General features: G+C 38.7%; 3 protein-coding genes across 4 annotated transcripts; all 3 read left to right on the forward strand.

Annotated features, from left to right (window-relative positions):
- The first annotated feature begins 59 nt into the window (after positions 1-59).
- On the forward strand, positions 60-1,373 carry CHLM (magnesium-protoporphyrin IX methyltransferase). The gene is made up of 2 exons (XM_023660461.2): positions 60-647; positions 829-1,373. The coding sequence occupies exons 1-2, from the start codon at positions 60-62 to the stop codon at positions 1,210-1,212; spliced, it is 972 nt and encodes a 323-aa protein (XP_023516229.1). The 3' UTR covers positions 1,213-1,373.
- A 1,070-nt stretch (positions 1,374-2,443) lies between these two features.
- LOC111780145 (protein BONZAI 1) lies at positions 2,444-9,621 on the forward strand. Of its 2 annotated transcripts, XM_023660456.2 has the most exons (16): positions 2,447-2,695; positions 3,018-3,065; positions 3,430-3,578; positions 3,671-3,719; positions 4,277-4,333; positions 4,525-4,713; positions 4,805-4,939; positions 5,289-5,350; positions 5,457-5,559; positions 5,652-5,766; positions 5,912-5,988; positions 6,071-6,208; positions 6,312-6,476; positions 8,332-8,445; positions 8,841-8,937; positions 9,029-9,621. In XM_023660456.2, exons 1-16 carry the CDS (start codon positions 2,555-2,557, stop codon positions 9,121-9,123), a joined length of 1,734 nt encoding a protein of 577 aa, XP_023516224.2. In that variant the 5' UTR covers positions 2,447-2,554; the 3' UTR covers positions 9,124-9,621. The 2 variants fall into 2 exon arrangements, with proteins under 2 accessions (XP_023516228.2, XP_023516224.2); XM_023660460.2 differs by lacking the exons at positions 8,841-8,937; positions 9,029-9,621 and having other exon boundaries at positions 2,444-2,695; positions 8,268-8,408.
- A 956-nt stretch (positions 9,622-10,577) lies between these two features.
- Positions 10,578-10,979, forward strand: LOC111780624 (ethylene-responsive transcription factor ERF114). Its single transcript, XM_023661070.2, has one exon. It carries the CDS (start codon positions 10,578-10,580, stop codon positions 10,977-10,979), a length of 402 nt encoding a protein of 133 aa, XP_023516838.2.
- Positions 10,980-12,074: the final 1,095 nt, after the last annotated feature.

The raw sequence follows: 12,074 nt of genomic DNA on the forward strand, positions 1-12,074 counted from the left end.
GTCTCACATACTTCCTCTTCCCGCCACCGCCGCTCGGACGGAGCAGGGATACGGTAACCATGGCTCACTCCGCATTTCCATATCCCACACTCTGCTTCCACCCCGACTCTACCACAAATTCTCGATTCTTCCTGTCTCCACCCCCTCTCAAGCTTGTTAAATTTTCAAGAACGCCCAATGTTAATGCGCCTGCGCCTGCCCCACCACTCTCCGCCGTAGCTACCGAACTCCCCGTCGTCGACGGGGCAACAATTGCAGCGATCGGCGGCGGTTCGGTTGCCGCGCTCGCTGCCGTTCTATCTCTCACCGACCCGGAGAGACGTCGCCGCCTGCAGGCCGAAGAGGTGGGTGGTGGCGACAAGGATGTGGTGAAGGAATACTTCAACAATTCGGGGTTTCAGAGGTGGAAGAAAATATATGGAGAGACTGATGATGTGAACCGGGTGCAGCGAGACATTAGGTTGGGTCACTCCAAGACGGTGGAGAATGTGATGGGCATGTTGAAAGATGAGGGCCCACTCACAGGAGTAACAGTCTGCGATGCTGGCTGTGGAACCGGTAGCTTATCCATTCCGCTGGCCAAGGAAGGTGCCATCGTCTTCGCCAGTGATATTTCTGCTGCTATGGTCGCCGAGGCCCAAAATAAGGTGCGCACCGTTGCTTCCCCTACTTCCTTTCTCCTTCTACTGTAATTTATCTGTCCAGTGTTCTAAAATGCATCCGCATCCCTCCGTGTGTATGTGAAATTGAATGTGAGATATAGTTGCTTTCTGTGTTGGCAAAAAAAAAAAAAAAAAAGAAATTGAATGTGGGATTAAACTGGCGCAGGCAAAAGAAGAGGTTGCGGGAGGCGTGGTGCCAAAATTTGAAGTGAAGGATTTGGAGAGCTTGGAAGGGAAGTATGATACGGTAGTATGTCTGGATGTTTTGATACACTATCCCCAGAACAAGGCAGACGGCATGATTGCGCACCTTGCATCCTTAGCTGAAAAGCGTTTAATCATAAGCTTTGCGCCCAAAACATTTTACTATGATCTGCTGAAGAGGGTGGGAGAGTTGTTCCCCGGACCTTCCAAGGCAACCAGGGCATATCTGCACTCGGAGGCAGACGTGGAGACCGCGTTGCGGAGGGTTGGTTGGAAAATTAGGAAGAGAGGTCTAGTCTCCACCCAGTTTTACTTTGCCACACTGGTTGAGGCAGTTCCTGCTTGACACGGACCTTCTTGCCTTGTGTTTCAGTTTTGATTCTTCCTCTTCCTGTATTACTCACCCACCCCTTGTTGTATCATCGGAATGCTCCCAAAGACCCCGATACCCCAAATGGATGTATCCAGATGAATTGGACTTTATATGAATTGTTTTTAGTTATTACAGTCTGAAGTCCTATGCTTAAGTTTCCCATGAGGGATTCTTTAAAGAACAGGATAACAATGCAACGAAATCATCTTGTTGCTTCACATTGTTCTTAAATCTTAATTGTTGAATTAAGCTCCATGAGATTGCAGCTTGGGTTGGTTTCATTCTTACTGCATATGGGATGACTTGGTTGTAGCTTGAGTAGGTTCATTCTTTTGGATACCGAATGGTTTGATTGTAGCTTCGGTCGGATTCATTCTTAATCGGTTCATTCATGTATCTCTCATTTATTTGAGAGTCACATTGATGTAGTTCGAAGAGGAACAAAATAGAAGCTAATAGACATGTGATGTTCGAATATAGGAAAAGAACATGAATGAACCGAGACTTTATTCAAATGAGAGTGGTCCGAGGGGTATGATGGTTAAAAAATGTTTAAGAATAGTTGATAGTTACTAAATATACTTATATTTCTTTTCCGTAACTCAATTATAAGAACTTAAAAGTTAAGTATGTTTGGTTTGGAGCAATCCTGTGTTACATAATTGCCTATGAATTTTTCTAAAACATACAAGCGATAACAAAATATGCTTAAAAGAACATGAACGATTAAGGAGTGAAAACATGTTAAAAGAACATTTAGTTTGTAGTGATAATAACAAAACATGGTACAATGTCCCGGGATAGTCTACGAGATATTTTTTATGTGGTCATGTTGCTCTAGAATATTAGAGTCATGAGGTATTAATTTAAATATATATATATATTTTTTTTTCTCAACAGCAGAGGAGATGGCCTGAAGATACAGCATGGCACCCGGGAAACCATGCCTACTCTTCAGGAATAAGCCACAAAGTTAAATATGGAAAGTGGGATGCTTGAATTAAGCCTCCCTTTTATTTCTCATGTCCATTGGTGATGTTTGAAGTCCACGTCGTGGTTGACCTGGGAATCCCAATTACTACACGGGAATAAGCCAAAAACCAAGTCCCCACCAAGCATTACCGATTAGCATGTACCAACTTCTTATACTTTGAAAGCTGTGTTTATTGAAGTATAAAATAATTAGTTATTGATTATTAATTTATACTTTCCTTTTTCCTTATATTTTCTGCTCACCTTTGGAGCTCCAGTTGGAGTTGGACTTTGCAAGCACCTACCCCTCACCTCCTCAACTTTCGCCTCCTACTTTTGGGCAATGGGCAACTGCTTTTCCGACGACGCCGTTGGCCGCTCTGCCGCCGGTGCCACTCCCTTCTCCCAAAATAATACTTCCAACACCGCCGTAGATTGTTTCTTGTTGTCTCGGGGCTACCGTGGCCTCTATTCCCAGATCGAGGTTCTCTTCCCCTTTCTGCTTACACCTACTTCTTTCAATTACTTCTGGCTACACCACAGCTTTTCCTTCACCCTTCCCTTTCTCTTCTGTTGCTATTCCCATGTGGGTTCTATTCTCTTCTCGAGTATACATATTAAGTTTTGCACTGTACGGATTCCGCCGATTCTTCTTCTGCATCGACCTTGTTTTTGCTTTTGCTCTCTCTCTCTCTGGATACCTACTCATGCTTGCTTCCTCTGTTGTTACTTGTTCTTAATTTCATCTAATTTACACCCATCTAACTCGTTTCATCCTCCTATTTCTTCTCCTTCTCTAATCGCAGCTCTCATTCTCTGCATCTAACTTGCGGGACCGTGATGTTTTCTCCCAGGTCGGTATCTCTTTCATGGACGTCGAAACACTATATATATTGATAATGATTTTCATGTAAGATATAGGCTTTTGTTTCCTTGGAAGAATAACATTAATAGATTAGGCTTCCCTATACCTGCGTTTACAACGTTGCTGTAGTACTTCCATTGCTAGACTGAGTGAAAAGAGTCGCTGATCTACTACCATTTCTGGAGCTCTTTTTAGTGATTGAGAATATTTAATGCATATTTACTCGCTCGGAAGTCACATATTTCGCTAGTTTGGTTTACTTTGGATTTGTTAATGGTAGTGTCAATACCCGGCCATCTATTGATACCATTGTTTCCCCAAAAATCTCCTCTCGGAAATTTTATTTTCATCAGAGTGATCCCATGGTGGTAATCTACACAAAAGGAAGAGACGGAAAACTAGAAGAGCTTGACCGCACAGAAGTAATTCAAAATTCATTAAACCCAAAATGGATCCATAAGCTAAAGATTACCTATCAATTTGAGGTTGTGCAAACTTTGGTGTAAGTTTATATGGTCATTTTTCTATCTCTACTTCATCAGGTGTATATCTTACTGCTGCTGCGATAATCAAGACATTGATATCTTATCACAGGTTTTTTGTATATGATGTGGATACTCAATATCAAAATCTAGGAGTAAAGGTAGGCATCTATGAGAATTTTTATGGCTAAACATATGCTTGCCGAATTAAGTTAAATTTTGACTAGATTTTTGTTATTAGCCACATAATAGTAGATCCAGTATTGCCAATACTCCCAAGACTGAAGGGTAATATGTGATATTTGATTCAGTTTTTTTTTTTTTTCCCTCATCTTCTTTCCCTTGCACCAGCTATTGTATTAATCTCTGGGGAAACTGGACATCTATCTTTAACCCAAAAACCAGAACTTGATTAATCTATTTTTATGTCAATATTATACTTTTTATAATCCTTATAGATTTGAAAGAAATTTGGAAAAGATTGTTGTATCTCTTTGACTCTCTTTTTAATGAGGAATAAATATAAAACCTTTAGTTGCAATTTTGGAACTCTGGTTCATTTTTCTCCCCAGATTTGTTACTTATGTTCCTCGATGCCCAACGCCAATTGGACTCTATGTTTACGTGATGTCGGTTTTTATTCTAACAGATTTTTATAAAATCGCTGTAACTATTTATCTCGAGATTTAGTTAATGATGGAGACTCTAAATTATGCAGATGCTGAAGCTAGATGAACAGCAATATCTTGGTGAGGCAACTTGTGTACTATCTGAGGTATTGCATGTAGTTTAAAATGCTATCATGTTGAGTATTTACTTGCACATGATTTGAGTGTTATACGCTGAATGTGGCTATTGAGTGCTTTCCGTCATAACTGTGCAAAGGGATATAATTTGTAATCTAAAGTGAATTATTTAGTTTGTGAATTCAGATTATGTTCATCACTAGCCTTTTCTATCTTACAGATAGTGACCCAATCAGACAGGTCACTTACCTTGGATCTAGTTTATAGAGAAGAATCAACCAGCTCTACTCATACACACCACCGTGGAAAATTTACTGTTCATGCTGAGGAGTGTGTTAGCTCAAAGACCACCACTGAGATGATATTAAGGTGTTCAGACTTGGAACACAAGGATCTCTTCTCACGAATTGTATGCATTATTGAGATGTTAATTCATTTCCTTTTGGTATGTGTACAAGGAGTGTGAATTATGTTTGTTGCGTTTCTGATTCATGAAATAGGACCCCTTTCTGGTTATTTCAAAAACTGTTGAGAGTAAGAGCTCAATTCCAGTTTGCAAAACTGAAGTCATAAAGAATGATTTGAATCCCACATGGAAGCCCATATTCTTGAATATGCAACAAGTTGGAAGCAAGGTACAACATACCCCTTTGGACACTCGAGAAATGAACTACACCCCCCCCCCAAATTAAGCATGGACCTTATGTTAATCACTTTGTGAATTTAGTTGTCATGGAACGTTATGAATCCTATATATGTTTTTGTGCTTTTGTATTGCATCTACCTTTGCAGTTCATTTTTCTGTAAGTTGTTACCTTGAAGTTCGAGAATTGGTGCATCGTGTGCTTTACAATTCAAGAATCATCTTGGTAGTTCAAGATTGAGTTTTTATCATTCTGAGTGCAGATGGAAACTAAAATATGAATAACCAATTGAGAGCATCTGATGTTTTGCTTTCTTGTTGATTTTTGTATTTAATTCCAGGACAGCCCCTTAATAATAGAGTGTTACAACTTCAACAACAACGGGAAGCATGAATTGATTGGGTAAATAGAGAGATTATGTTTCCTTTTCTTTTTTTAATATAATTTTTCCATGAGTTTTATAGTACTCGTATTACATTGTAACTTTTTCTGTTTTCTTGCTCATCAGAAAAGTTCAAAAATCACTTGTGGAGTTGGAGAAGCTTTCTTTTAGTGGGGAGGGAGAAAATCTATTCTTACTTCCTTCTGCTGGACATGATTACCATATCAAAGTCCTAAAAAGAACTCCTAATGATATCCTTCATTTTTTTTTTTTTTGGGTTTTTTTAGTTGATGTTATTTATGAGTTTTGATTCCAATGCAGGTATTAAAAAGCCAGCTATTTGTGGACAAATTCTCTGAGAGCGTTCAACAAACGTTTCTTGATTACATAGCTGGTGGCTATGAAATGAACTTCATGGTGGCTGTTGATTTCACAGGTAACTAGTATTATTTTACAATAAAATCATAATTCTGGACTACTACAAATTTTTATTCTCCTAATTATTGATGGCTGAGTTTCTCAGATGGCTCACTGACGGTAATATTATTTCTAAGTCACACTTTTCCATGGTTGTCTTTCAGCTTCAAATGGAAATCCCCGCCTTCCTGATTCCTTGCATTTCATTGATCCTTCAGGACGGCCAAATTCATACCAGCGAGTGAGAATGGACCCCTAATGTGAAGCGCTACTAGTTTTTAGTTTTACTATTGGATTGTGACTTACTCTATTAACTATTTCAGGCAATCATAGAAGTTGGAGAGGTGTTGCAGTTTTATGACTCAGATAAACGCTTTCCTGCTTGGGGATTTGGAGCACGACCAATTGATGGTCCAGTATCTCATTGTTTCAACCTAAATGGAAGTAGTCACTACTGCGAGGTGGAACGGTTGCATAATACAAATTCACTTTCTGTTCCCCTAGATATTAATATTGCCAAATTCAACGTGCTTCTATGTTAAACAATTGTAAGTTATCTTTTAGGTTGAAGGAACTCAAGGAATTTTGATGGCATATACAAGTGCGCTCCATAATGTATCTCTTGCAGGACCAACTCTTTTTGGGCCTGTGGTTAATAATGCTGCATTAATTGCCAGTCAGTCTCTCGCAAGTGGTGGGCAGAAGTACTTTGTTTTGCTCATAATCACTGTAAGAGCAAACAACCACCTACCAGTTATTTTAGATGATAATTTTGTAGTGATCGCAATTTTCCCTTTTTTGTGCACGCTTTCTGCATCATGAACATCTTATCCTAGTTTGCCATCATTCCTTGTCATGATGCCATTAATTATATTTATTTGGCTAAATTTAGAAAAATATCCCTAAATTTTAGGGTTAGATTAAAAAATACTCTTGGAACTTTAAAAAGTTTCATTAATATCCTTAAACTTTAGAAAATGTTCAATAATACCCCCTGTTGTTATCCCAATTAACAGATTTCCTCCGTGCGTGCAGTGTTAGAGCACAGGAAAAAAAAAAATGGAACTTTTAAGCCAGGTAAGAAACCCACAATCCCATTACCATCCTCGGACAAAGTGTTAAATAGCTCAAGTTGGAACCTTAGCAAACCTCTTGATTTATCTGACTTCAATCTTCAACCTGAAGAGCATAACAGCTGCAACTCTACTCAATATCTTACCAATTTGGTCACTTTGGTTGAAACTTTCCTCTGTGCCACTTACTTTAGTTGCTATAAGACCTTGGATATGAAATTGTAGCCTCTTTCTGGGTACTTCCACAGATACCCAAACATTAAACTCTTTTTCCAATTCCCATCTCCAAATTTTTTAACGCTGATGTCAGTTATCCATTCGAGGGGTTGCTTGTAATTAATCTCACAGCAGCATTCAAGAACTTGCATACATCCCACTGCACAGGAGATTTCTGCAGAGGGTCAACACCAGGGCAAATGACTTTTGCAATGATGGTGATGACTATATGTGCGAATGAACATCAGCTAGGTTCTAGGATTGGGAGTTCCAGGATTTCTTATGTTGAATTTTTGTATAATCGTCTTTGTGGGTTCTAAATTAAATGCGAAAGTGAAAGTCACTGCAGTCCAATGACTTGGTATGTGAAAATTCTAGTTGTTGAAGAACGAATAAGAATCATTGCTCTTAGAAAGCCAACCCTCGGGATTGAGGCACGAAAAGGGACAAAATCATCAGCTTCGTGACTGATTCTTCAGTTGACATTAATGGGTTGGCTGATAGATTTGGGGCAGTGAGCTAACTGGAATTTTTACTTCAAGCAATTCCTAGAGAATATGAGGAGCATTGGAGGGTCAATTTTCTTTTGTGCCATTGCTGGTGGAAGCTATTTGTATTGGCTGTTGATAATAGTGGTTCATAGGGTGAGCAGAGGATGTAGTCTGGAGATTGTTTGCCTGAGAAACTCGACTAGGGGAGATTGGATTACTTTATTACTTCATTACTGGTATTGAGTTGGTCAATTTGTGCTACTTTCTAGTTTGTGAAAAGTGGTTGAAGTATAAAGGGGCTCCCAAAATGTATTTGAAATTCACTTGATATCACAACAACGAGAGAAAACTAGTGTTTGGTATATCTGCAGGGCTTAAGCAATGAGCAAATTAGCCCTGTTTACATATGGAGTAGATTTTAACTTGGGGTTGTATGTTGTCTTCTCCGAGAAGTTCCTACAATTTCTTCTTCGAATTCTTGAAGACATTTTCCATCCCTGTTTTTACTCGGCTAAGAAGATGACACGCAAACATGGGGGGTTTCTTACGTGGCATAAAAATTTCCATCTTTTTCTCAGTGCTTTAAGGTTCCATGGCTGAATTCTGTTAATTGTGATAACGCAAAGGTATTTTGACCATATTCTAAACTTCAAGGGTATCTATGGAACATTTTAAATTGTTTTAAATGAACCCCAAACTTCAGGATTATTTTCCATAATTTAGCCTATTTATTTTTTCAGGAACGTTGAAAAACCCCCTGGATTATCAAGGGTTTGTTTCTGATGATGCCCAAGTTTTTTGTAGGATGGAGTGGTAACAGATCTCCAAGAAACTAAAGATGCTCTTGTGAAGGCATCTGATCTGCCATTGTCCATTCTCATTGTTGGAGTGGGTGGAGCTGACTTTAAAGAAATGGAGGTATCTAGTTTACATATTATGCCCATTCTCAACTGATATGTGTACAGCATTCAGCACCATTGGTTGCTGACAACTTGGTGGCGTGAAGAAGCCACCGGGAAACTAATTTTAACTAGCTAAGGGTTTGTTTGTTTCTATTCATTTTGAATGCTTTTTGGAGATCACAGTTGTTTTGTTCATCTTACCTGTTTTTATCTCACAACCAAGAAAATTTTCTGGCTTAACAGAGTAAGTTAGATCGGTTTTGTTTTGTTTTGTTATACGTTTAACTGTATTTCTGAATACCCCAAGTCCTTAAATCAGAGTTGCAACCTTCCTGATAATTATACTGGATTGCTAGGTCTCTTTTGAATTCTCTATTATGTGGGAGCTGATTCTATTTTAACATCACTCAGGTTTTAGATGCGGATAAGGGAGAGAGACTTGAAAGTACAACTGGACGTGTTGCCTCACGAGATATAGTCCAATTTGTTCCATTTCGGGATGTACAGGGTGAGTGATTCTCTGAAATGAAATTTGGATCCGACTATGACATGAAATATGGTGAACTCCCGTCATGCTTTTAGCTAACACTTGCTTATAGGTGGAGGGATTTCTGTTGTTCAAGAACTGCTAGCAGAAATACCTCATCAATTTCTGACCTATATTCGAAGCAGAGATGTTCAACCAAATTCATGATCAAGCACATCATACAGAACAGCCATTCCATTTAAGTTCGAAAGAATGGGCAATTGTGCGATGTCGCACTGAGATTCAAGACTTTCGTTTGCTGTTCAGTGTGCATACCAATGCAGTGGGTATATCCGTTCAATGGTTGGCGTTTTTCCACGGGGACAGAAGTTTACGCGAGAGTGACTGTCGGCTTAGTTGTGCCCGGGACCTTTTTCCATTCTGGAGAATATGATAGGTGATACCATGTGTTCTACTCTTCAATTCGATAAAAGAATTCAAAGGAATATCAGGCAGATTTTTTTTTTTTTTTTTTTTCTTTCTCATATCTTGTGCATTGGAACTTTATTTGTGGATTCAGTGAATATAGTGCTGAACCTCAGGACATGCCTGAATCCTAAAGGTTATAGTTTGGAGAATTTTTCTTTTCTTTAGTTAACAAAGTGTGATATGAAACTCTCGTTGATTGAGAACCGAGTCTATAATATCTTAATCATTGCATCATTATCTTAGGTAGTTATTCGTTCTCTTCGTTTGTTCTTTTGTTATTGATGCTTGTTTCTAAGCTTGGGGCAACATTGGAAGGATTGTATTTACGGAAGAACATTTATTCATTAATTTTGGAAGCTGATAGTGAGTTTTAAGTATTTAAGTACGCAAAGAGAAGTTAGTCTCTCCCAATTATAACAAGTTAAAGTTGAGTCATGTATATGAATCATTCTTTAAATACCAGAATCAAATTAAAGTAATTTTTTTTTATTATTATTAAAAAATGAGAAGTTTTCTTGTCAAGGAAATTATCGGATGGCCTTTCCAAGAGCTCCTACCTTCATTGAGCAAGTTTCGTAGGTCAATGATTATCCTCAGCAAATGAAGAAGAAAATGTGACATAGTACTAAAAAAATCAAAACTTCTGAGAGTCGCACGTCTTTGTAGACACATGCGTGTGATGGTGGTATTAGGCATTAGGCATTGACAAATGGCCAAATAAACCGAGAACACTATCCAAAGTTTTACTGTACAAGCATTACAATAATAATAATAATAATAATAATAATAATAGATTGAAATACTTGAATTGGGTTTAGGATGGGGTGGCTGGAATGTGAAGTCGAACATAACAAAAATATGGATGGTGCAAAGTCAGTGGTAAGGAAAGAAAATTGGGGTTCCCCTTTTTTCAGTTTCCAAAGTTATCATCATGTCACTGTATATGTGTACTACAATGATGTAAATGGGTTTGGGAGTTGGTGATTGTGTGTGTATATATACAGCCATTTTAGGATAGGTTCGCAAACAAAAAGGCTATCATCCATGCTCCTCTGAAATAACCAAACGCCAAGACTCCCAAAAAACTAAAAGTGGATCCGAACCGAGGGAAGAGGCCCTTTTCTTCCGATGAATTGGAGGAAGAAAACCCGTTCCCGATCTACTCAGCTAGATCTCAACATGACACGTCGGCCATGGTTTCTGCGTTAGCTCAAGTGATAACGAGTGGGAGTGGGAGTGGGAGTAGCAGAAGCCCAGTAGAAGCAGATTACTGGCCGCAATCGCAGCAAGCAGCAGCAGATGAAGAACAAGGTGGTGGAAGCAGGACGGGGATGGTGTCAAGAGAGAGGCATTATCGAGGAGTAAGGCAGAGACCGTGGGGAAAATGGGCAGCTGAGATTCGTGATCCGAAAAAGGCAGCAAGAGTGTGGCTGGGCACCTTCGACACTGCTGAGGCTGCCGCACTTGCTTACGATGAAGCTGCCCTCAGATTCAAAGGCACCAAAGCCAAGCTCAACTTCCCTGAGAGACTCACTACCCCATGCCCTCCGCCCCCCTATGCCTATCATCACCATCACAATAACCACAACCTATAGATCACACACAAACCCTTTATATGTATTATCATGCGCTCCGCTTCTTTTCACCTTCTCACAATCTTATTCCATATCAGTAACAATTCTAGCTTTTTATTTTTATTTTTATTTATAAGCATTTTCTCTTCTCCTCTACTACAACAGCTTCATTATTCCATGTAACATTCCCACCCACACGATCATCAAAACTCTTTTATCTCACCATTGGAATCAAATTTCACAATGTCCTCTAATTATGTCTATAACTTAACACCTCCTTCTTAAATAATATACTACACACCTCGTCTAACTCCATCCTTACATTGCTTTATTTGCCATACAAACATATCAAGGTTTCTTTTTAGGGTAACGTTAAGTTTAGTGATGCTCAAGGATAGGCACGTGAATAACACATAAACCACATCTAAATGAGTAGTTATGAGAAAAAATGATGATTAACAAAATACTTTTACTACTTGTACCAATAAGTTGCATTTTTTTTTTTTTTTTTCGGTGCCTCGATTATAAAAACTCAAAAGTTAAGTGTGTTTAGCATGCTAAAAGAACTTGTATTTGGATTTGATGATAGTTTTCGGTCTTAGAAATATTTCAAGATCAATAGGTAATGTGGTCATGTTGCAAGGGACGTAGATGAATACTGGTTGAATCTATATTCCAAATCCTGGTTTGAATCTCGGACACAGACTGTTACAATATTACTCTTCTCTAACAACAATTAAATAATGCAGTTTTTCGAGATAAGTTAGGAGCATTCCAATTTATGGCATTTGAGCAACAGTTATGAATAATATAATTGTGTGGTGAAGAAAGTGTAAGGTGAAAGGAAGGATAGAAGATGAGATTAGAAATAGATTGTGAGGCACTATGATATGGGAAAACAAACACAACAATTTCCCCTAAATCTTATGGGTAATTGAGGAAGTGAATGGAAAAGGAGAATATGGAGGTGCTGGTTGTTCCAACTCATCGCTCCAAAGGGTCATCAAATGTGCTCCAAAGGGTCATCAAATAGGGTCATCAAATAGGGTCATCAAATGCGGCTGAGTGATGACAACACGGTTTACTTTCATCTTAAAACCATTCAAATTTCTTCCT

The sequence above is a fragment of the Cucurbita pepo genome, chromosome 18, assembly GCF_057944985.1.
Source record: "Cucurbita pepo subsp. pepo isolate OVF chromosome 18, ASM5794498v1, whole genome shotgun sequence".
Lineage (NCBI taxonomy): Eukaryota > Viridiplantae > Streptophyta > Magnoliopsida > Cucurbitales > Cucurbitaceae > Cucurbita > Cucurbita pepo.